The sequence below is a fragment of the Talpa occidentalis genome, unplaced genomic scaffold (assembly GCF_014898055.3).
Source record: "Talpa occidentalis isolate TD23 unplaced genomic scaffold, MPIMG_talOcc4v2.1 talOcc4.5, whole genome shotgun sequence".
NCBI classification, from domain to species: Eukaryota; Metazoa; Chordata; class Mammalia; order Eulipotyphla; family Talpidae; genus Talpa; species Talpa occidentalis.
The window spans coordinates 98,324,914-98,350,298 of record NW_023604861.1 but is presented as its reverse complement, the minus strand read 5'-3'; the positions used below and the strand labels follow the sequence as shown (position 1 = coordinate 98,350,298).

At 41.3% G+C, this 25,385-nt stretch overlaps 1 protein-coding gene and 1 pseudogene across 1 annotated transcript; both read left to right on the top strand.

Moving 5' to 3' along the window:
• Positions 1-661: 661 nt before the first annotated feature.
• On the top strand, positions 662-24,767 carry MRPS5 (mitochondrial ribosomal protein S5). Its single transcript, XM_037527847.2, has 12 exons — positions 662-728; positions 4,099-4,179; positions 9,090-9,227; positions 10,483-10,608; positions 12,211-12,444; positions 13,839-13,873; positions 15,333-15,423; positions 16,027-16,073; positions 18,142-18,199; positions 18,492-18,554; positions 21,708-21,844; positions 23,969-24,767. Exons 1-12 carry the CDS (start codon positions 671-673, stop codon positions 24,191-24,193), a joined length of 1,293 nt encoding a protein of 430 aa, XP_037383744.1. The 5' UTR covers positions 662-670; the 3' UTR covers positions 24,194-24,767.
• On the top strand, positions 6,772-7,360 carry LOC119259210 (ras-related protein Rab-14-like; annotated as a pseudogene).
• Positions 24,768-25,385: the final 618 nt, after the last annotated feature.

Here is a 25,385-nt window from a genome sequence, read left to right as displayed (position 1 = left end):
AATACAAACAAACAAAAAACTTAAATGGACATCTGCGTGAAAAGAAACAATCTCAAAAGTTCGCATATTGTCTGATCTCGCTTTTTCCATGATGAAATTTTCAAAATAACAAAATTAGATGGAGAACACATTGTCAAGGGATAGAAGCTGGAGTTGGATTTGAACAACTTCTCTATACTGTTTTATTCGTCACTGATCTTCACTTGGACCCTTGCGGTGTTCGTCGTCCGAGCTCCGCGCTGGTGGTTGAGAGGGTCCCTGCTGGCGACGCGAAGCAGTCACCCGCCCAAGAGGGCGCCGCTTTGATTGTCTGGACCGTGCGGTCCCCTCCCGGCAGAAGGTAGAGGGCAGCCGGCAGCCCCGCCCACCCCAGGCGCCAGCCCGAGCCACGCCCATCCAGCGCCAGCCCAAGCCCCGCCCACCCCAGCCTCCAGCCCAAGCCCCGCCCTTGGGTCCTAGCGAGAGGACCCCCGTGTTGCTGTCCGCGGCCACGCCGGACTTCTCTTACTCTCTCCGGGGGTACGAGCCCTCTCCCACCCCGGCCTGCGCTGCGGCGCGGCTCCCTGGCCTCGGGAATTTAGCCGCGGGCCGAGGCGCGCCGTTCCACGAGGCGCTGTCGCGGCAGGCGGTGCGGCAGGCTGCCCCGAGGCCGGCGCTCGTGAGCCCCACCATGGCGGCGGCGGTGCGCGCCGCGGGCTGTCTGTCTGCGCTGTGCGGCGTGCCGGCGGGTGAGAGCCGGGAACCCCGGTGCAGGGGCTCTGACCGGGCGGATGCAGGGGTTCGCCCGGGACCTATAGACGCTTGGGTGGAAAGTAGCGAGAACTAGCGGCGCGTGGGCTCCGCGATCGCACTCGGGCCTGTACGGACCCGCTGTGTGACCTTGGGTACTTCCTTGCCCTCTCTGGGTGGGGGCGCACGGTGAAGTGAGGGGGCTGGTCGCCGGCCAGGGTCACTTCCAGTTCACCAAGCCGCTCGCGCGTGCTCGGCCGTGTGGGCCGGGGAACTAGCAAGCGAGCGTCACCTTCTTGCGGGCGCGATCCGTAGTTCATTCGGTGATGTCAGTGAGGGGGTTCGAGGCGGGTGGCGGCCCCCGAGGCAACCTGGGGGAGGATAGGATTAGTGTCAGTCATTGTGTTTTTCGGGCTGCTCAGTGCCTTTGGATCATGCTCAGCGAAATAAGCCAGAAAGAAAAAGAAAAATATCCGATAGTCTCACTCATAGCAGGAATTTAGAAAACCCAAATAAGGGACCAGGAAAAAGACTAATTATAATAAAGTAAAAATCAAAATCATCAAGCAACTATAAACCAGAGACACACTACGGCGGGGTGGGGGAGAAGGGAGTAGGATCAAAACAAGGGGGGTAGGAATTGTATGGGGACTATGGCCAAGATGAAAATGCATGCATTGTGCAAAAATGAAAAATGATGTACAAATATATAAAATTGAAATAATAAATAAATATTTAAAAAAGGGGGGGATGTATAGGACTTTAGTAACTTTGCAGTTATTTTCTTCCCACCTCTTGGTGTGTTGGAGCCTGAGGATGGGCAGTGTGCTGTCATCCTGTGTGAGGTGTTTGCCTCTAAGGGACGGTTACATGATTGACTTTGCCTTTTCTGTAAATTCTGTTCTGCTGTGAGTCCACAGTCCAGCATTCGTAATGCTGAAATCCGAAGACCTCTAAAGCCCGACAAATTCTTTATTTCTCATTTTGATAGGAAACTTGACCCGAAATCATTTAGGGGAAAATATGGCATAAACGTTTTTTCTACTTTTATCTGTTATTACCACCTTTTTCAAGGTTCCATTCAGATAACGCCTAGCTTTTGTTTTGTACCTTTCTTTCATGAGCTTTTATTGTATGCCAAGAAATATTTTACCCTGTTTTTGTTTTTTCCCTCACTTCATCTTCACAATGCTTTATTATTCCTGTTTTACAGATGAGGAAATTACAGCATGCAAATGTGCCAAACAAGTTCAAGGTTAGACTAGCTAGGAAGACATCAGGTATATAGCCTGACTCCAGAGCTTGTTTATTTTTCTTTTTCTGGCATGTAACTTTTATTTTTGTAACAGCTTTATTTGTTAACACACTGTACAATTCACCCTTTAAAAATATTCAAAAATTTTATAGTATATTTACAGACCTTTGCAGTTATCACTACAGTCAAGTTTAGAACATTTTCATCATGTAAACAAAGCATTGGCCCTTCAGCTATCAAACCCCCAGCTTCCCACTATCTCCAACCCTAGCCAATGACTCATCTACTTTCTACCTCTGTAGTTTGCATGTTAGGGAAATTTCATATAAACAGTCTTATATGGTTTTTTGGGACAGGCTTCTTTCATTCAGCATAAGGTATTCAGCATTCTTCCTTTGCATATATAGCATGTGTCATCAGTATCTCATTTTTAAGACTGAATATTCTGGTATGTGTATGTAATCACATTTTGTGTATCCATTTGTCAGTTGATGAAAATTTGATTTGTTTCTACCTTTTGGCTGTTATGCCTAATGTTGCTGTAGACATTTGTATACAGAGTTTTGTGTGTACATACTTTTTTTTTATCAATTATGTTATGCCTGGGAATGGAAATGCTGTTTAAAATGGTAATTCCATGTTTAACTTTTTTAATGAACTCTAGACTGTTTTCTGAAGTAGCTGTACCGTTTTACATTGGCCACCAGCAGTGCACGAAGATTCGTAATTTCTCCACCTTCTGGCTACCACATTTGTTATTATCTGTCCTTTTGATCTTAGTCATCTAGTGGATGTGAAGCAGTGTCACTTGTGATTTTGATTTGCATTTCCCTGATGGCTACTGAGCATCTCTTGTGTCCTTATTGGCTATTTGTATATGCTCTTTGGAAAAATATTTTCTATTTAATATTTTGCCCGTTGTGAAATTGTGTAGTCTATTTATTAATGAATTTTATGGGTTCTTTATTCAGTCTTGATATAAATACCTTCAGGTAGATGATTTGCAAACACTTTTTGCCATGTGTTTGTTGTCTTTTTACTTTCTTGATGTCTCAAAGGACAAAATTTTAATTTTGATGGTCTGCTTTATCTACTTTTTGTTTTTCTTGCTTATGTTTTTAGTGTCATATCTATGAAAACGTGGCCAAATTCATAGTTGTGATGATTGGCCTGAAGTTATTCAAAGAGTTTTGTGTTTTTTCTCTTACCTTAGGTGTTATCCATTTGGAATTAATTTTTACATATGGTGTGAAAAGGGGCTCAATTCCCATCTTTTGCATGTGAATCTTCAGTTGCCTCAGCACCATTTGTTGAAAGATTATTCTTTCTCTACTGCTGTGTCTTGTCATTCTTTTCAAAAATCCATTGCTGGCAAAAGCTGTCAGAGTCTGTTCCAAAACTCTGTAGCATATGGTACCTATGGTGCTTTCGGCCTGGTGCTTCAGGGCTTCAGGGGAGGGAGAGAGCAGAGTGCTGAAGGAGCACCCTGGGAATCAAGGAAGCTTCCCCAAGAGGTCATGTTGCAGATAAATCTGGAGAAAGCATCAGAGATACAAAAGGATGAAAGAGTAGAGTCAGTTTAAGACTGACTACAATGTGGCACGGGCAGAGAGAGGCAGGGTGGAGGGAGAGGAGAGAGGAGAGACGAGATGATGTGGTTGGTTGGGATCATAGCCGGAAGCTATGCTAAAGAGTTTTGTTTTGTTCTGCAGGCAATAAGGTGCCAAAGTATTGACAGATCAGAACTGACCTCAACAGTCCTGTTAATTTAGCAAGGCCTGTCTGACAGCAGATGTTGAGTGTGGGGGGACAGACTGGAAGCAGCGGGACCTCTCTAGAGACTGGTGTTATCGTGTGGCTAAGGGATGTGGGGCCTGAACAAAGGAGAGGCAGACAGGTAGACTGATTTTTAAAGGAAAATTTAGAATGTGGTAACTGGTTGGATGTAAGAATGAAGAGATATGATGTCACCTCCTTAGGCAGGTGGTCACGGAGTCCAGAAATTACACATTTACTTGGTTCTTTTATTTTTAGATCTTGATATTTTTGGGGTGTTAAAAATACTCCTTTTTTTGATAAAAACATATCTTTAAAAACTTGGTTTTTATTTACAGGACATTTATGGTCCAGGCAGCTTTACCTACACTCCTTTCCAGCAGCTTCTGTTTTGGGGTTGAAACCTGTTCTCAACAATGGTGAGATTCATTTATCTACCTACCTTTCTTTATAAGATCTAATATTTTTTAAAAATGTAAATTAACCAAGTACATTCCTTATAATGGGAATAAATAGCATCTGAAGAATATTCCTCAACTTTTTTATGATTATAATTGTTATATTTCAAGGCTTTAAAAAACAATAGGTCAAATGCTCTGTGATTTCCCTTGTGGTACACAAAGACAGAAAACAAAGGAATGCAGTAAATAAAGCAATAATAAACTTTTTACTGTAAGGCCAAGTTAGTAGCTATCAGAAGGGACAGGGGAAGTGAGAAAAGGGCAAATCAGATAAAAGGGATCAATTATATGGTGAAGGATGGACTCTTCGTGGTGAATGTGATGTCCTGTGTACAGATGTTGGTGTGTAATGATGCACACCTGAAACCTATATAATGTAAATCAATGTTACTTCAATATGAAATTTAAGAGGGCCTCCCCAGTGGCGCAGCGGTTGAGCGCTGGGTTGCGAAGCTGCCCGCAGCCTCTGCAGCGCCGGTTCGATCCCCGGCTGCTCCCCGGCCACCGTAGGAGGGTCCCGCATGGCTCGCAGACCTCTCCTGCCGCCCGCTGCTCCCCTCAGCAGTGTACTTCGGTCCTTCTGCCTGCTCTGCTCCCCGCTCTGGCTCTGGTGAATTCTCTCACCCTCCCGCACTTCTCACTGTACCCAGTGCATGTATAAACAAAAACAAACAAATAAATAAATAAAACATGCCTCTATTAAAAAAAATATATATATATATGAAATTTAAGATATAAACGAATAACCCTTTATTAATTAAAAAAAGTAACAGCTAAGAGTCACTGAGTAATTTGTGTGTCAGGCTGCAAACATGTCCTGCTTATTCCTCACACCAGCTTTTCTGAGTTGCTGTTCCCATTTTACAGATGATGACATGAGTCTGTGAGGAGCTAAGTGACTTACTCAAGGTCACACAGCCGGTCCACGGCAGGACTGGGTCCTGAGCTATATGGATACAGTGATGCCTCCTGGCAACACAGGGTCTTTGTAGAAGCCTCTGCTCCACTAGACATAGTGCAGGGCCCTTTCTTCAGTCACTCTCCAGAAAGGAAGGAAGCCATATTGTGCTGTGGTCAGTTAAGTCCCACCTTTTCCACATGGACTCTGGTTATGGCAAATTAAAACCTCATTGTGTCCTGGAGTGTCTGGAAATGGTGTGTGCTGCTGGGCATTTACTTCATTCTCACTCCCTTTATCTTGTTAACCCCGCCTGGCTATGCCTTTACACTTTGCTTGAGTAGTCCTGCTGAGGAGTCTGTCCCCTTTGTTTATTCATGTCTTGTTTGGGTCATTCATTTATTCATCCACTACTTCCTGTGCCCTTAACTGTGGGCCAGGCAGTGTCCCTGCCCTGAGCTGATGTGGAGAAGGCTTCTGTGAGGAAGGCCAAGAGGAGCACTCCTGGCTGAGGGGATGAGCCTACAGAAAGCCCTGTAGGGGAGGGCGCTGATGTTGGAGTGACTGCACAGTGCCTTGCTCCCCCACTTTCTACCTTGACAACCCTGGGCAAATGACACACAGACTCTCAGTTTCCTCATCTCTAAAGTGGGGGTGGTAGTCCCTGCTTTGAAGATTGTTGTATTATTTCTTAAAATACCATATTTCCAAGGAAGATTGAAAGGTTTGTGTCTTAAAGCTCGTTTCCTTGCTATCCCTTCCATCTTCCAGTGACACTTTCAGTGTGTTCAACTTTCTTCTGCTTATACTTTTAAGTAGACTGTGTATATTCTTTCCTCTGGTAACACTGAGCAGTTAAGCTCACGCTATTGGCTCTGCTTTTTCCCAGCATAGTTATAATACAGTTTGATCAAATGTACAGACAGTGTTTTCATTATTAAGGTTGTAGATTTATTCTTCACAGCAGAGCTAGGCAGTATTCTAACATTACCTCACCTTTCTCCTACACTTTCTTTTCCCTGGAATTAATTGCTTTGTTTTTTAAAACTTGCATCATTTTCTTAGTACCTATATGTATATTTTTCTAGAAGCTGCAACAAAGTAGTCAGAAACACAGCAATACTTTTTCTGAAATCTTCCAAACACATCAGTAACTATGTAAATTAGAAGGAAGAAATTCATGGTGAAACTGCGAAACATTGAAATGAAACATTTGAGAACAGACTCATTGACATGGTCTACACAGGGGACTTCCTACACTTGACCTTCTCCAGGGTGATTGCTTCTTGGCTTGGGGACTTCACAGTCTGAAGTTAATAAGTATTAAAAAAGGAACAAATTGATAATTGTTGTCAGGTGATAATTTGTAACTGGCGGTGAGAATGTAACAGCATTTGCTGCTACTGACTCATGTTGGAAAAATCAAAATCCAGCGCTGCCACCTTGGACCTTTCTGAAGAAGATCCCTAGAGAGCCGCAGGCGCCTGCACTTCCTCGGCCAGTGCTCTATGGGTCAGTCCACTCCCTGCTTAGGGCCTCAGCTGAAGCACCTTCCTCTGCTGCTGCACCCCCCTCCTGCTCCTCTTATGTATCTGACCCCCACAATGCTGCCAGATCACCAGCAACCCCCAGTATCACCAGGGTGAACTGCATCATACAACTACTCTTACATCTTTCAATGTGTTTATTATTGGGGACATGGGAGTAGGAAAAGTCTTGCTTCATCAGTGCACAGAAAAAATTTTTTGGCTGTTTGTCTTCACACAGTTGATGTTGAATTAGGCACGAGAGTAATTGAAGTCGGTGGCCAAAAAATCAAACTGCAGTTTGGGGCACAGCACGTCAGGCTGTCACAGGAAGCTACTACAGAGGAGCTGTGAGAGCACTTGGGTGTGTGGTATCACTAGAAGTACATAGAACCACGTTAGCAGCCAGTTGACACATGCAAGGAATCTCACTGTCCAGGAAATAAAGCTGATTTGGAGGCACAAAGAGATGTTACATATGAGGAAGCCAAACAGTTTGCCAGAGAAAATGACTTTGTTCCTTGAAGCAAGTGTAAAAACGGGAGAGACATAGAAGACACATCCCTTCAGACTGACAGAAAATCTATCAGAATATTTGGGATCGAAGCCTGGACCTGAAGGCTGCCAAGTCTGGTGTACCACACAAATCTTATGCTCTACAGGGAGGCCAGCCGGTTGTGGACCCCAACCCTAGAGGGAAGGCTGTGGCTGTTAGTGACCTTTCACCTCTGTCTGTTGTAGGCGGTACTTTTTACTGCCTCATTGTCTTCTGTACATCTGACTGGGTTTAATAAAAGAGAAAAAAACAACTCTTGGAACAACAGTTTAACACAGTACTAAGCTGCTAAACAACTAGATGTAATCAGGTTATCAAGGGCACATAGAATAATAAATCTCTCCTGCATGGTAAATCTAGACTTTCATCCCCCTTGACCAATACATGACTTGAACTGAGCACTGATGCTGGACTTCCCGCCCTCTTTTTGGCAAAACTTTGTCTTCTGTATGGTTTAATTGGATAGTTGAAGCCTTTTGCCCCATTTTTACCTAACTGAGTATGTCTGTTGTCCCCAATAGGTTTATTGCTGCGAAGTGACCTCTGATGGTAGAAAAGGGGATCTGTGACTGCTTTTGTTTTGATTTTGTTGGATAAATTCTCTGTTGTGTGGGCAGCATTTTTCTTGAGAAGTTTGTCTTAGGCTTGCACAGGGAAATATCCATTTTATCTTTTCTTTTGTGCTTGATAGCTTTATTTTTTTAAACTGTTTTACCCATTTCTTTTTAGCAGTAAGTAAATATATTCAAAATTTGAAGGAACAGAATTAACAGTACATTCTGTGTATATTATTTATTTTTTTAAAGATTTATTTTTACTTATTTATGCATACAAAAACTGGGGTGTAGACTAGAGTTGCGGGGGGTGAGAGGATCTACCAGAGACAGAGTGGGGAACAGAACAGGCAGATCTACTGAAATACACTGCTGAGGGGAGCACTGGGTGAGACAGGAGAGGTCTCCTGCACCATGTGGGTTAGCTCCCTGGTGGGGTATCGAACTGATGCTGCAGTGGCTGGAGATGGCTTGATAGCGCTGAGACTTTAACCCCTGCATCACCAGGGAGACCCTGTGTATGTTATTTTAATGAAGAAAATAAATTGATTCTGGCATTGGAGCAGTATAAAATACCAAAATAAATAAATAAATAAAAAGCAAACAGTGCAAGCAAACTAGAAGCAGCAATGTATTTAAAGAGATGATTTAAAGTCAATGTCTCCTTTTGGCAATTTGTCCTTTTTAGGCTAAATATGTTATAGCTATGAGTAGCATTTTGGTCATTTGATAAATGTTTAAGATTTGTAAATGTGATGGTAATGAGTTTTTTACTTAAAATATATCAGAGATTGTAAAACTAAGCGTTCAAAATTAAATTATGTTCAAGTCAACATTCTGCGGAAGATTGAGGTTACATGATAAACTAATGTGTTTTTTTAAATGGGATTTGGAATGCCCACTGAAGTCCTGAATTTATTAAAAATGAAAGCTAACACTTTGTATTTACGTTTTATTGAATAAGTCATTGAGTCAGTAGGTCCATTGCTCTACATCTTGCTCTGCTAACCAGGTTATGCCCAGGTCTTCTGGATGGTACATTGTCCAACTGTAGCAGCAGAGGGCGCCATTAACCCAGAATATCCTGAGCTTGAGGTGGTAATTGCAGCTTGGCATCCCTGTGTGGGTGAACTGCTGTAAACAGGATGAGCATTTCATTACCTGCCCAAAGTTTTGTTTTATGTTTTTAAGAAAGACTGTTCTCAAAATGATTTATACAAGTACCACCTTTTAGTGACCTCTTTCTATTAGCAATGACTGAATTTTTTGGTGCTAGCAGTGTTTTTCCATGGCCTTGAAACATCTGACTGTAGTTTTATTCCATCTGCCTGCAGGCCCGTTGTCATCACCGGGAATCGGAGACCACCGTTGTTTCACCAGCTTGGCCCGCGCACTTCAGACGCAGTGCTGGATTTCTTCTCCCAGTAACCTCATGGGCCAGCAGTGCAGAGCCTATAGTTTCTTCACCAAATGTACGTAGGATGACCACAAATTTCCCATTTCATGGAATAGGAAAATAAGCAGTGCTTTTATGTTTTCATTTTTCTTCTTTCCTTAAATGATCAATACTTTTATGACTATTTATGAAGGTCAGCTATAATAATGTGTACATTTTTAAAAACAGGATATTATATAGCTATACAGCATTTAAATGTATTATAAATCCAAAACATTTTTCTGTTTTTATGTTATCTACCCAGAGGATCAAGGTCAGGCCCTTGAGGAAGCAAGCAGGTAGAACTTTTAAACCCTAAGGGGCTCATAAGAGAAGAAGAATGAAGATACCTATGAATCTTCTAGAATGTGTTTAGTATTTCAGGCCTTTATATCTATCTTAGGTTTCTGACGAGTCCATTTGTTGGCTCTGATTCTTTATTAAATAAATTGTTAATGGGACAGAATCTCTGTGATTATGAAATTGCTTGGTACTGTGAAAGACTGGAAGTCCTTAGAAGGATGGTATTTAAATCTAATACATGATATAACTATAATAATGAATGAAAATTGGTAATTGTCAAAAGTAAGAAATCTGAATATTCCAAAGGGAATATTACAAGTACAAAAGGGAAAATCCTGATTGAAATGTGTAATGGAAAAAGATTTTAGTATCCTAGAAATTCACTAATGGAAAACGTCAGCAATGTCAGAGTCTACACATGAAGTGAAGACAAGCATGACTTAAATACGTGCATACACAGATGAGTACTGTCAGATCCCTGCTCACTCAGTCTTCCCTGTGGGTTGATTGGACTTTCATTAGAATTGAAGGTGTTTTGGGCATCTCGTTGTGAAGATGCTTAAGGCATTTACCGAAGATTAGAGCAAATGATTCAAATGACTTATGGGTTTAGACTGAAATGTTGATTCTTGTTTGGTTTAAACAACATGTATTTAGGAAGAAGAGTTATTGGTTAGCTCAGTGCTTACAGTGAGGCAAAAGGGGAAAGAGACCTGTAACAGTTAATAAAATGCCTAGCAAACAGCCTGCTGGTAAGTAACTGGAATTTAAATGATAACCATCTTTCAGAGAGGAAGGCCATGTTCTTTAAAAGTAGAAGAGTCATGTCTACACTTTTCCAAATGTGAGCATGTGATATGTACAAAGAATGATTTAATTTTACGTTCATTACCACAGTGATACAAATGAAGCTGGACTTTTTTATTCAGGAGACCATAATAAATAATTGCTTGAAAATTTAAAAAAATCCAAATCCTGTTTTATTACAGTGACAGCAGATGAGCTGTGGAAAGGTGCTTTAGCAGAGACCGGTGCTGGAGCAAGAAAAGGAAGGGGCAAAAGAACTAAGAAAAAGAGAAGAAAGGATTTGAACAGGGGTCAGATCATTGGAGAAGGTAAACTTATTTATAAAAAAAAGTCAATGTGATTTTTAAGGCTTTCCTCCCCGCCACCCCTCCAAAATTTGGGTAGAAAGTTTGCAAACTAGAAGAATCAGAACATTTTTCATGAATATTTGGATCTGCCACCACCAAGTGGCTTACCTATTGCCCCGGGGCTCTGGGGAAGGAAAATCCTTCAAATGCTCTGAGGGGCATCTGCTGTGACAGTCTCTGTTCTCAACAAACTCACGCTTCAGTAATAGATATAGTAAATAGAAAGTTAGTGAACTTTATCTGCAGAGGGCCAGGTAGTAAATATTTTCAGCTTTGGAAGCCACTTTGTTTCTGGTATAGCTACTCAACTCTGCTTCTGCTGCGCAAAACCAGTCATTGACAATACCTAATCAATGGGCAGAGCTGGGCTCCAGTAAAACCATATTCACCAAAAAATGAGTTGTGGGCTATAGATGACCGTCGAAATTTAGTTTGCCACCTCTGGGATGCATGCTTATTTATACTTGTGTTTTTTGAAGAGTGAAAATAGTGGAGTGTACTTAAATGGACTTTCTGTGTTGTGGTTGCTGACATATCCCTTTGTTGCTAAGAGCCATCTAGCATGTCTGCTTGAATGTTTTTTTCCATGAATTAGCTTCATTTTATTTTAATCTTTTTTTTTTAAAAGATTTATTTATTTATGCATACAAGAACTGGGGTACAGGCCAGAGGTGTGGAGGATGAGAGGATTCACCAGAGACAGAGTGGGGAACAGAACAGGCAGACTGACTGAAATATACTGCTGAGGGGAGCAGTGGGCAAATTAGGAGAGGTCTGCTGCACCATGTGGGTGGCTCCCTTGCTGGGGATTTAACTCGTGCTGCAGTGGCTGCAAATAGCTTCATAGGTTGTGTCTTAACCCCTTGCACCACCAGGAAGACCCTTATTTTAATCTTTTAACTCTCATATGTGTAGGCCTCAATAAAAAATTCAAAGACTGTCGAGAAACCTAAAGTCCCCTTTGATGCCCTTTCTGGTCCCCCCAATTCCTGTTGCCTCCCCCAACAATACCACTGATCTCATTTTGGTTCGTTTCCTCCTGACATTTAAAAATGCTTTTATGTACTTAAATACCCTAAAAGAAATGTGTTTTCTTTTTAAACTAAATTGTTTCTTATGCTACCTACTGTCTTATAAGATTTACTGTTTTTCACTTAGTAATATGTTTTGGAAATTATTCCACATCATCTCTTATAGAGCTACCTCATTCTTTTGATTCAGTACAGAATATTTCATGGATCGGATATGCCACAGTTCATGTAAACATTCCGATACTGTTGGACATTTAGATTGTTTCCAATTTCCTTGCCTTTACAAATAACACTTCAGTGGACGTCCTTGTCAAGCACACACGTTTTGAATCTGATGAGAGTGTGTCTACAGATAATACCATGAAGTGGAATTACTAGCTGTTAGTAGTGCCAAGTGATTGCCAAGTGACTTGGCAATGTTAAAGCTCGTACCAGCAGTGTCATCATATATTTACCCATCATCTGACATTTTAACACTCAAGAAATGAGTGCTTTTTACATGTTCTTATTTTGTATGTTTTTAAATCTTCAGGGCGTCATGGCTTCCTATGGCCTGGGTTGAATGTCCCTCTTATGAGAAATGGAGCCATGCAGACCATTTCCCGGAGAAGCAAGGAAGAGCAAGAGAAGGTGGAGGCTGATATAATTCAGCAGAGAGAAGAGTGGGACCGGAAAAGGAAGATGAAGGTTAAACGAGAACGAGGATGGAGTGGACACACATGGGGGGGCGTCAGTCTTGGCCCCCCTGACCCTGGTCCCGATGGAGGTAGCAGAGTCCTGGGTTTTACTGACCTTTCTAACAAAGAGGGTCCTTGTAGTTCTAGAATCCTTTAATAGATTGTAACTACTTGTCTGTTTAGATTGCTTGTTTTCAAGAAAGTATTTGAACATCTTTGAAATAATATCACATTATTATTCAGTTGTATTTTATGGAACAACCGAAGCCCATAACCAAGAAGTACTCTACAAACAGGATACAAAGCACTGGGTTCTGGCATTTTTAATATGTGGTTTCTCATGAGCACCTTAAATGTGGTGTGCATTACTGATCTGTGTATAAGCAATTTATAGACTGCATTTTCTCAAGCATAGTTCATGGGGCACCTGTGGAGCAACCTGGCCTGGGAGTACTGTTTCATTGACAAAAGATAAACCAGGTAGTTGTCATTAAGCCTCATAAAAGCACACATAAAGTAAAAATTGGTAACAGGTCATATTAGAAAGCAAAACCCCACCCCCTGAATATGTAAAGAAGTAAAAATCATCGGAACAATTTGTCCTTGTCAATGAGTAGATGAAAAAATATTGGAGAATTTGGCGGCTTTCTTACATGAGAATTAAAGAGGAGAGGTTGAAATGGATAGACTCAGGTGAACATGCTTAGAACTTTTAGATAATGCTTCACTTGGGAGGATGAGGATATGAAAGGGAGAAGAAATAAGTGGACCCAGGTTCAGAGTATAGATAAATGGATTAATGGGCAGAAGAAAGGGTGGGGTACAGATGGAGGTGAGTCCATATTGTTGGTAGAGGAAATGTGTGTGGGCATTGTGGAGCATGGCACCAGGAGAGCACAGTGTTTGAACTGGCTGCTGTGGTGAGTAGAGAAAGAGCTAACTGAAAGGACATAAAAGTCTACCAGGTAGCAGGGTGAACTTAATTGAGTTGGACACTGAATTTTCAATGACCCAGGTGTGTACTATGATTTAACTTTGTTCTAGCGATACCCAGAAGGCCCAGAGGAGCTAGACTGCTGTGATTGGTTCAGGCCTAGATAGTGTGGTAGGGAGAGAAAAGGGTGAGGGAGTTGAGGACATCACAAAGTCTACTGGACATGATGGGCTCTGGTGTCATGGTGTCACTCCTATGAAGACCCAGAGGAGTGACAGGGAAGGAGAAAATGGTGATCAAGAGTCTGGAGGTGCCAGGGAGCTCCAAGGAGCGCCGCCTTGGAGTTGTTGAGTGCAAGCTGGAGGGGCAGGAGGATGCAGTCAGGGAGATGGTGGGAATAGTCTCTGGTGATGGTGAAAGACCAGGTTTATCCCCAGAAGTTCTGAGATTCTTTCTCTTAAAAGTCCGTGATGGTACCTGTATTGAAAATTGCATTTATACACTAATAACATTGACACATTTATCTGTATCCCTCTTTGCTCCTTACAGAAACATATGAGGATTTTGATACCAGGATACTTGAGGTAAGTATGCTGAATGAAATAGTTGGTTCAATATTTAGAGAGGTTGGCATGGGTGGAGTAAAGACAGGTTAAGAGGAACTGTGACGAAAGCCTTTGATGCATGGCTTTTCCTGAGACAGCTGATTTGGGTAAGGAAATAATGGAACTTTAATTTTAGCTACTTGATCTTGACTCTCCTGACTGCTGCCCTTCTTGGGGGATACCAATTGAGGTGTCCTGACAAGGGATCTTGAGTGGTATGTTGATAACAGACTTTGGAGATTACATTTAAATTTCTTCCTTCCTAAAGCCAAAGTAGATTTAGCAAGCCACCCTTCAGTTATAAACAGCTGTATTTGGCACACAATTCAATTCCTTGCGGCAGGAATTGAAAGCTTGGGTTGCAGTGAATGTCCAGCTCCTGGGGGGAGAAGTGATCTAGTGGCTGCTGCTTGCAGGTTCTTGAAACCACAACTTCTATTAAGTAAATTTCAGTCACTCTCCTCCCAGGGCAACTCCCCTTGGAGCCAGTGGCATATCTGGTGTTAAATACCCGTGGAATAATCTCTGCTTGGGCTCCTTGTGGTTGAACATGTACATTATTTCTTCAATATCAATTGTGAGATAGAATTTGAAGTTTAAAATTAATGTTTATAAGTATTTTTTATCTTTGGCCTGGTTTGAATGTCCCTCATGAGAAATAGAGCCATGCAGACCATTTCCCAGAGAAGCAAGGAATAGCAAGAGAAGGTGGAGGCTGATATGATTCAGCAAAAGAAGGATTAACTTTTGGAAGTTAATTCCTCTGAAGAATTCTTATATATTGGGTATTTCCTGTAAGATTATTCATGGCAGTGGACTAGCACTTCCTTTTCCTTCCATCTCATTTTATGGGAAAAGGGCTGCCATGTAAGCAGTTTAGTTCAGTTTCATTGTTCCTGGTCATTTAACTATGCCCTCCCAAAATGTAGGTTTTCCTGTAGTTCCTAATAAGCATTTGCTATGCAACTATTTGGTATTTCCAAATATTTTCTTCTCAGTTGAGCATAATCCTTAGTATAGAGATCCAGGCTCCACTAATTATTTCTGTATCATTTCTAAGAGGCACAGTTTTCTGTATTTTAAAAATCTCTGAATTGGGCTATGTTTTGTGTAGTTACTTATGTTAAAGTTTAACCAACTCTTTTTTATCACATTACACTCACTAAACTAGGGTATACTGAGCTGCGTAGTTTCACATTCCTTTAAAGTGATCTCAATCAGACCTCTCAAGAACCCTGTGAAATAAGGGAGAGAAAGTCTTCCCATTCTACACCTAAAGAAACAGTCTAGAGAGCTGTTTCCTTTCAGAAAGTCTGCTGTTGATGAGGGCACTAATATGCCTTCCTGCCACGTGTGCCTATGTGTGAAGCGGCCACTCCAGTTCCTTGCTCCAGGATTTCCCCAAGGGGTGATAGTTATGAAACATTTTGTCTTTTAGGTAAGAAATGTTTTCAATATGACCGCAAAAGAGGGAAGAAAGAAATCAGTCCGTGTCCTGGTTGCCGTGGGCAATGGCAGAGGCGCTGCAGGTGAATATGCCTGCGGGGCAGTGGGAGCCAGGGCGGGGCTGTGGAGTCCAGGGCTTCCTGCTGCTAGCCACCCTTCTGCTGATTTAGCCTTTTTGTGGTTTGGGCTCACAAAACTTGTGACAAACCCAAGAAATCCCTTAGAAGGGAAAGAAAGAATAGTTCCCCCCTCTAACTGTCTTTTCCTGTGAGAAAAATGATTTTTTTTTTGTTATTTATGAGGAAACATTGGTTTCCGACATAGGTGCATGCCTGAGATGCATGTCACATACCACACCCTCCACCCAGACTCGCATAGTCCTCACCATCGTCCATGTGCCTCCTCCCTATATGTTTAGTTTTATCTAGAGAGTCATGGAAGGTTAATGTCTACTCTTGGATTTCAGAAATGCATTCAAATGTAGTACTTCCAAAGTACCTCAAACACATCAAGCAAATCCCCGTAGCCTTAAGCTTTGTCATTCTGTTTTGGATAGCAAGTTTCCTGTGGACAGAAGAAAAATGAGATGCTGTCGAATACTATAGAAGCTGAAACTTGAAATATGGTGAAAAATATTATATGTCAGTTTGTGCCCCTTTGTGTAATTTTGCTTTTTTCTTTTAAAGGTTTTGCCATTGGGAAAGCCACAGAACGGATGGACGCTTTTAGGAAAGTATGTACATTTTTCCTTTGTTGAGAGTAAAGGATCAATAGGTTATATGCTAGACACCATGGGAACCACAAAACATTTTATTTTTTATTTATTTATTTATTTTTTTTTAATCTTTTTTTTTTTTTAATTTTTTAAGTTTTATATTTATTTATTTATTTTATTTATACAAGCACTGGGTACAGTCAGAAGCGCGGGAGGGTGAGAGAATTCACCAGAGCCAGAGCAGGGAGCAGAGCAGGCAGACTGACGAAATACACTGCTGAGGGGAGCAGCGGGCGGCAGGAGAGGTCTGCGCACCATTTGGGACCCCCTTCCGGTGGCCGGGGAGCAGACGGGGATTGAACTGGCGCTGCAGAGGCTACAGGCAGCTTCGCAACCCAGCGCTCAACCGCTGCGCCACCGGGGAGGCCCTTTTTTTTTTTTAATAATAAATTTTATTTTTATATTCCCCATACAGTTGCACAATTGCAACCCCCTTATTTCGACCCCAATCCCTCCCTTCCCTCCCCTCCCGCCCTCTACCCCCCATAGAGTGTCTCTGGTTCCTAGTTTTTTGTTGATTTTGATTTTCACTTTCTTATAGTTATTCATTTTCCTGGTCCCTTATTTAAGTTTTCTAGATTCCTGCTATGAGTGAGACCATCCGGTATTTTTCTTTTTCTTTCTGGCTTATTTCGCTGAGCATGATCCCTTCCAGTGCCATCCATGTTGCTGCAAATTGCATGTGTTTATCTTTTTTGAATGCTGAGTAATATTCCATGGTATATATGTACCACATCTTCTTGATCCAGTCATCTATTTTTGGGCATTTGGGTTGTTTCTAAAGCTTAGCTATTGTAAACAGTGCTGCTATAAACATAGGGGTACAGGTGCTCTTTGGGATTGATGTTTCTGTGTCCTTTGGGTAAATACCTAGGAGTGGAATTGCTGGATCATATGGAAGCTCTATGTTTAGTAGGTCCAGAAATCTCCACACAGCTCTCCATAGTGGTTGGACCAGTTTGCATTCCCACCAACAGTGCAGGAGAGTTCCTTTTTCTCCACACCCTTGCCAACATTTGTTGTTGCTAGTTTTTTTAATATGTGCCATTCTCACTGGTGTAAGATGGTATCTCATGGTAGTTTTGATTTGCATTTCCCTGATTACAAGTGATGTTGAACATTTTTTCATATGCCTGTTGGCCATTTGCATTTCTTCTTCAGAGAAGTTTCTTTTTAGCTCTTCTGCCCATTTTTTGACTGGATTATTTTCTTTGTTGTTGTTGAGTCTCATCAGCTCTTTGCAGATTTTTGTGATCAGTCCTTTATCATTAGTGTTGTGTGCAAAAATGTTCTCCCAGTTGGTGGGCACAAAACATTTTAAATAATAAAATAGAGAACCGGGGGCCTCCCCGGTGGCGCAGTGGTTTTACAGTTGAGCGGTCGAGCGCTGGGCTACAAGGCTGCCCGCAGCCTCTGCAGCGCCGGTTTGATCCCTGGCCCCTGGCGAGGGTCCCACATAGCGTGCAGACCTCTCCTGCCGCCCACTGCACCCCTCAGCAGTGTACTTTGGTCCTTCTGCCTGTTCTGCTCCCCGCTCTGGCTCTGGTGAGTTCGCTCACCCTCCCGCGCTTCTGACTGTACCCAGTGCTTGTGTAAATAAATAAACAAATCTTTAAAAAAAAGAAAAAATTAAAAAAAAATAAAAATAAGAACCATCCCATAAGCCTTGCGGTCAAAGATTACTTATGTCACCAGAAGCAGCTTCATCAATACCTATATTTTTTGGCATCATTTTTGTCAGATTTCTGATTGCTTACCAGAGTTCTGAGCACACTCGGAAAGTTTGAAAACACTGGCAGAAAATTCAAAACTACTAAGGAATTAGTGTTAAGTATTTCAGGTGTGGTAATGTTATTTTGGTTATGATATTGCAAATTTAATCCTTAGCTTTTAGAAGACTACTGAAGTTTTTGTTAAAGTTTGAAGCTTTTCATAATAAAATAGCTTGTGAAAGGTATTTTTTGAAATCCTTGAGAAAACATAAATCCCAACAATAGAGTTAAGAAAAGTATTTTTCTTCTTACAGGCAAAGAACAAAGCAGTTCACTATTTGCATTACATAGAACGATACGAAGACCATACAAGTGAGTGGTGAGCTTTCTTTTAAAATTTGCAGGATTTTGTTTCAGTATGTTTGGCAGTGTGTCTCTGAGTATCTTTGTGATACTCTGCTTGTTACTACTTTCTTATCAATGAATGTGTAAAATGTCGAAACAAACTTTCTCTCCTGAGAAGGTTGTAAGGAGTGAAATCAGACTTTGCCACACATCCTTGGTGTATGTGGGCTTCTTGGGAGGTATTAGTTGCTTTGTGATATTTGCAAGGACCTTAAAGCACACACCTAATCCTTCTTATGTTTATATTTTTACCCTCCAGTATTCCATGACATTTCTTTAACGTTTAAAAGGACACATATCAAGATGAAGAAACAACCCAGAGGTAACTAAAAAACTCTGATAATTTGTTGAAGATAAAGTAGACAAATTATAATTATTCTATCTTGTCCTCTATTTTGGCTCAACTTTATTTGAACTTACTTTGAAAACACCAAAATGGAAAGGCCCAAGTTAAATTTAAGAAGACAGAGGCTCTCGGGGAAGTAAAAGCAAGGAAGTCTATCTACCCAGTTTCCTCTGAGTACAAGCATGCTCTAGAATTAACTTCAGGTTACTTGGTCACAGCACATTGTGAACAGAAAAAAACAGCCCAGTGAGTGAGTGAGTTTGGAAGGATATTAGTTCTTCCTAGACAATTCATTAACTCTCTCAGCTGGTTCTGCTCTGATAGCTTATTCAGCTCCAGTAACTTACTGTCATTGTCAAGTACTGACTGAATAACCTCTGGGAGCTGGTTGTTGACCTGCACTCTGGAATGCAGAGTGGAATACAGTGGCTTTATATAATTTGATATATCTTAGAAAGTTAGGCTCAGGAATAAAAGCAATATATTAAAAATTTTTATGGCAAAGTTTCCAGTACAATTCTGCTAGAGCTATGGCTTAGAAGTAAATCAAGAAAAAAGAATCAAATGTAGTAATCATAATAAATCATATACTTGATAAAAAATATTTTGTTATTAGAAGCAGCATTGATTTGAACACTTAAAACATCAAGGTTCAGACCTGCCCAGTCACTGTTGCTGTTGAGCTCTGAAATGGTACTACTCAGATGTGCTGTAGGTGTCAAATACATACCAGATTTCAAAGTCTTAGTATGGGAGGGAAATATATATATATTTATATATAACCCTAAAAATATTATTGTACTGATTATATTTTGAAATAACACGTTGGACATGCTCGTAAAATATGTCACTAGAATCAATCATATCTTCAAAACTTCATCTGTGAGAAAGTTTTAAGTTGTATCTAAGGCTTGCATATTTCTGAATAACCTTTGAAAAATTGCTACGATTTTAATTGCACAAGTTACCTTTTTGTAATCTTCCCTGTTTTCTAATGAAAGCTGCCTTTTTCAGATTTCTGATTGTTAAATGCATTCCTTACCTATGCATTGGGGTTAAATATTCTGATTTTGAAGTTAAAGCAGTACAATACATTACAGACATCATTTCCTGAAAGATGTGCCTGTGCAGCATTTTTTCCCATGAGGAGCTATGAAAGGTGTTATTCTAAAAAGAACATTGAGCAGGAAAACTGGATTAAGGGAAGTCAGAAAGATGCTGTGTGTGTTTTTGAACATTGCAGTCTTAGTGCACTACTGTGCAGTGTGCAGCTCCCAGAGGGGCTAAGAATGCAGCCTTCCCAGACTTGTTTAACCGTGGCCGCTTCTACCTTGGTCACAGGATAGTATTTAGTTTCTCACAGAGCACTGCAGTGCATTTCCCATAAAACACACACACACACCCCTTTAAATTTCATTACACATGTACTTTTTGGGCACAGTGCCTGCCTGAAAATCTTCACAATCAATGTATAGTCAAAAACCGTAAGACTGTGACCCCTACTACATGGATGTCTGTACATGTGCAAAGCACAGGCTACTCTCTGGAGTGTCTTGTGTGCTTCGGGTGCTGTGCAGAGTAACTGCCTTCTCTGGGAGTTCACCGCCAGCTCTGCTAAGTAGTTATCACAGGGAGGGGGTGTCAGAGTTTTCCAGTGAGCAGTGACAGGGTACAATCTGCCTCCCAGACCCTTCCAAAGATCTGCCTTGCACCCCCCTTGCAGGTGCCCCTCTCTCCACATGTGCATGTATCAGCAGACATCTGTGTGTGCATGTGTTGTTCACACGTGGACACACATTCTTTGGATGTATGACGGCAGCCAAAGAACAGCAAATGACCTGTTTAACTGTTCTCTAAAATGCCTGGTTCTTGAATGAGCTGGCATAGCCAGGTCATAGTGAATTAGTTGACTTCATCAAGTAGAAGGGACAGTTCTGGGTGACACTGCTATGTACTTATATCTAAAAACAGTTTTTACATGAATATATTACCATAAAAAATTAGAAACTAGAAAGCCAATAGTGTTTAGCTTCTGGGTAGATGTTCTGTCTTGGAGCAGGTTGGTGTGTGCTGAGTTTTATGTCTGGCTAATCAAAGTGTTAGGGTTTAAACTTGGGACTTTTGTCTCTCCCTCAGTGCTACCTGCATTTGCCAATTACTGATCTAAACTCTAGGCAGAATACAAACAGTATCCTAGCTTCCCATTCTACTTCAGGGGAAACGTCAGATAAGCAGGTTCTGCCAAGTGCCTGAAAGTAGCAATCAGGCTACTGGAAGGCAGCAGGGGACAGAAGAGGGATGCTGCCTCTGAAAGCATGGCCTAAGAAAGCCTCTGAGGAGGATGCATTGGAGGGAGACTTTGAAAGTGAGAAGGAGCCATGCAAGGAGGGTAGGCCAAGAAAACACCTGGAGCACAGTCCCTGAGGTGGAAAGTCAGCCCCGGGGATGGTGGTGTCTTTAGATGAGATTTTTGAGAGGTGTGGTCAAGGAGGGCTTTGTAGAATATGGAATTCTTCATTTTATTCCAGTGGGAAGTACAGGGCTTTTAATGGGCAGTGATGTATTTGGTGTTTTGAAAGCTCTTCCTGGAGAAGGGATGACTGGTTAGACCACAGTATGGCCCGTGGCTAAAGAGGAGACCATCCAATGTTGAGAGGTCAGCAAGGAGGTGAGAAGGATGGGCCAATTTTTAGGAGAAAATCCAGGATACAGTACATAACTGAAACCAAAAGAGGGTTTTTTCCCAGGAGGAGGAAGTAGACATCCCTGCTTAGGACCACTGAGCAGTCGGGGAGGTGAGAGTACATGTGTCCTCTGTCCTCGGTCAGCATGGATGTGGGCACTGAGTGCTTCCAGGCATCTGTTAATCTCATAACAATCCTGTATTTTTGCCCACGTGTTCAAGAAATTTATATGTCCATTATTTCTTTAACCATTAAACTTTCAATTTAAATAAGTGCCACCATGAAAGTCAAGTAAGTTGTCAAAGGCACCCTGGGAGTTGGCGAGACCAGAATGCAGCCAGGGTCTCCTGACCCTGAATCAGTTGTGTGAAGCCAGAGGGTGACCGACCATCTGCATTGCAGCTGAGTAGGTTGGTGTTTGACCAGTTTTTTTCCCCTTTTCTAGGCTACGGCCTCCGCTGTCACCGGGCCATCATCACCATCTGCCGGCTCATTGGCATCAAAGACTTGTACGCCAAGGTCTCGGGGTCCATCAATATGCTCAACCTCACCCGGGGCCTCTTCTATGGGCTCTCCAGCCAGGTAATCCTTCCCCAAGCCTTGAGACAGAAGTTCTAGTCTGTATGTCAGCTGTGTGCCTCAAGACCATGATGTCTTACGGGCCTTCTGGAGTTACTCTCCTGGAGTCACCTCAGGATTCAGGGATTCTTTGTTATTTATGGCTTCTGCAGGCGAGCTAATTCAATTGAAGAGTTAGTAAATGAAAAATCACTTTTAAAAATACTTCATTAGCTTTTGAAGTTTCCAAATTAAGTATTCCTAAAAGCCAGTAGTTACAACCTGTGTCTTAAAAGGATACATGCTTGTTCTAAAACTCCTCTAAAGTAAAAAGAGAAATTTCATTTCCTAATTTAGTACTTTCAACTGGGACTAGAGTCAAGTCCCTAAGGTGTCTCCACTCTGGAGAACTATCTTGTGCAGAAGCAGTTTTCACGTTATCTGCCCAGGTAGTTCAGACAGATACCTTGAGTTAGTAGGAACTATGGACATTAATATGCCAGGTTATTTCTCTGCACGATGGGGGCCCTGGCTGCTGCTCAGCTTGTCCTTTTCAGTCTCAATGGGATGGCTCCCTGGTGGGATGGGTTCCTGTCACTCCACTCTCCACCAGGGAAGAGGGCCTGTGAGTGCACATCCATCCTACCTCAGCCTGCCCCTGGCTGCTGATAGACATGAGCAGAGCTGGACAAGCAGAGGACAGCTGGTTTTGAGGCTCCATTTATAAGATTTGACCTCCATTGTTGAGGATTTTTATAGACTTCCCAGCATTTTGAGAATGCGGTTTTTTTGAAAAAATGTGTTGGTTGTTTTTGAAGAAAATGTTCCATGGAATGATTTTACATCTCTCTGTTTAAAGTAAGAAATTAAAGAAAAAGTTTTGGTTAAAAGATCTTTTTTGAACAGGAGTGTGTGTGTGTGTGTGTGTACTACCTAAAACATCTTTCAAAAGCACTTCTAAATCCATTTGCAATGTTAGAGTTTTAACTGATGTAACAAAAACATTGGTTTTAGACGTCATATTTATAATCAAGTAGACTTGCTCTTTTATGATATTTTCATTTTTAGGCTAGTATTTTGAATCTTCTGATGTAATTACCATGTATCAACTATTCTAAATGACATTAACAGTAAAAAAGTGGTGTTATTTAATGTACCACTCAAAAAGAAAATCAGGCCATCAAGTTAAGCAACATGCCATTGATTATAATACACACCAATTTAAATCAATTTGTTTTTATGAAACAACTCATCTTTATTCTAGTTTCCAATAGTATAGTACAAGGTGGTCATCAAGTCTGGAAACAAAGATTGTTTCATATCAGGTATTTTAATGTACTATCAATAAAGCATAGAGTAGATTTATTTGCCGAGGTACAGACGTTCATGACCAACTAATGGAGTGAACCCCTTGGCCCTCTCATCAAGTAGTTAGAGCTTGTGGCCAGCCTTGTTTTTCAGTGCCACCCTTCCAGCTCCAACTATTTTGAACTAAATCTCAATACCATTTTATTTTATTCATAAATATTTCAATATTTATCTAAAAGATAAGGATTAAACAATACCCCATAACACTATTATCATGCCTAAAAATTACCAGTAATTCAGAATCACCAGATATCCAGTCAGTGTGCATAGAAATGTCTCCACCTGTCAGATTGAAAAAGATTTTTTTATACAACTTATTTGAATGATATTGCAGAAAAGCTCAATAAATTATAAGTTTTACTATGTCTTTTAAGTCATTTGTAATCTCCAGGTTCTTCTTTTTTGCCCTTACAAATTTTTTTGTTCAAGTAAACAGGTTGTTTTCTTCCCCGGTCTGGTGCTGACCAAATACCTGGGGATCTTTAACATCTTCTCTTTCTGCATGATCTAGGTGCTTGGTGAGGCCCAAGTTGGGAGTGTTTAGAAGGCAAGACCAGAGGTCAAGGCCCTTATTCCAGGGCTGATAGGGTGATGGCACTGAGGTGTCACTATACTTTAGCCACAAAGTACATTACCTGGAAGCCACTGAAATGCTATTTGAGTCCCCTGAGTGATAGTGTGTTCACTGCCGACTTCTCTCTGGCTCATGGAAGTTCCTGCTCTAAGTTACAGCGGTACCTCATAGATCTAACCTGGTGTTCTCAATTTGGTCCTGCTCAGGAAACCCATCAGAAGCGGGCTGATAAGAAGAGTCTCCATGTTGTGGAATTCCGGAAGGAATGTGGCCCTCTGCCCATCGTGGTTGCCTCCCCACAGGGGGCCTTGAGAGAAGATCCAGAGCCGGAATATGATGTTCCAGACATCAAACTGGACTGGGAAGAAATGAAGGCTTCACAGGGAATGAAGCGCTCTGTGTGGGCAGGTCTAAAAAGACCTGCCACCTAGGCTGCCCTTTGGCCTTACGTAGCCGCATGTCTGATACCGTCCACCACCTCGAGGAGACTCCATCCTGCATTGGAATGCCACTTTTTTTTTTTTTTTTTTTAAGAAAAAGCCAACCGTCTTTATTTATAAATAAATAATTGTGACTTTAATTTCTTGAGCACATGGTATATACCTGTCACTGTGATCAGAACTTTTTTACATGCCCTAGTTTAAGACTATTTTAAGTATTTATTTAAACTAGCAAAAGTGAATGGATTAGGAAGACAGGGCTTATAGTCAGACCCAAGAAAAAGCAATATTTGAAATAATTGCTATAATTCTAGTTAATTTACATTAACTGATTCATTCAAAATGAATATTAGCTTCATTTTACAGAGCAGTTAAGTATTTAGTTATAGTCACACAGCTAGAAAGTAGAGAAAAATGGGCAAACTGTTGTTTCTGAGTCTGAAATTCTCTTTGTATAGTTGATTAGTGGTTGCCTGGGTATTGCATTATACATATACCACTTACCTCCAGTCTGCTGGTGTCTCTTTAAGTCCCTCTAACTTCTCTTATTTGTTTTAAAATTTCCTCCACTTACATTGAAAACCATATTAGACAATGTTGTAGTTTTTGCTTCAATCATCAAACAGTATAGAAAAATCAAAATGAAAAAAATACTTTGTATTTATACCTGTTTTTGTTCTTTGAAATGTTCTTTCTTCTTTCCTAACATGCCAAGTCTCTCTCATCACTTTGAGTAGGGAAAGACCCATTTCTCCTGTGTTTCCTCTTTATTCTCAACCTACTACCACAATCCAAACACTTCTGATACCAGATGTGTGGGAGTTTTCTCTCACCAAACAATTATCTGCAATGTTAGCTGGATGTCCTATAATTTAGCTCAATTCTGATGCTTTCTACATGAAGATGACACCACATCACACAGATTAAGGCTCAGTTCTACAAGACTGCCCCCCTGCACTGTAGATGCCAGTGCAAGGCCGAAAAGCCCAAGCTTCTAATTATGACTCGGTCTTTTTGGTAACAGCCCCCATTGGGCAGCCCACTAAGAGTCACCTCGGTAGAAAAAAAGATAATGTTATCACCGAGGAAATTTAGGAACAAGTCGAAGGCCAAATATTAGAACAAAATATGCTTATAGTTCTCATTCCTTAGGACATTAGAGGAGTTTTAGGAGTTCTGTGCC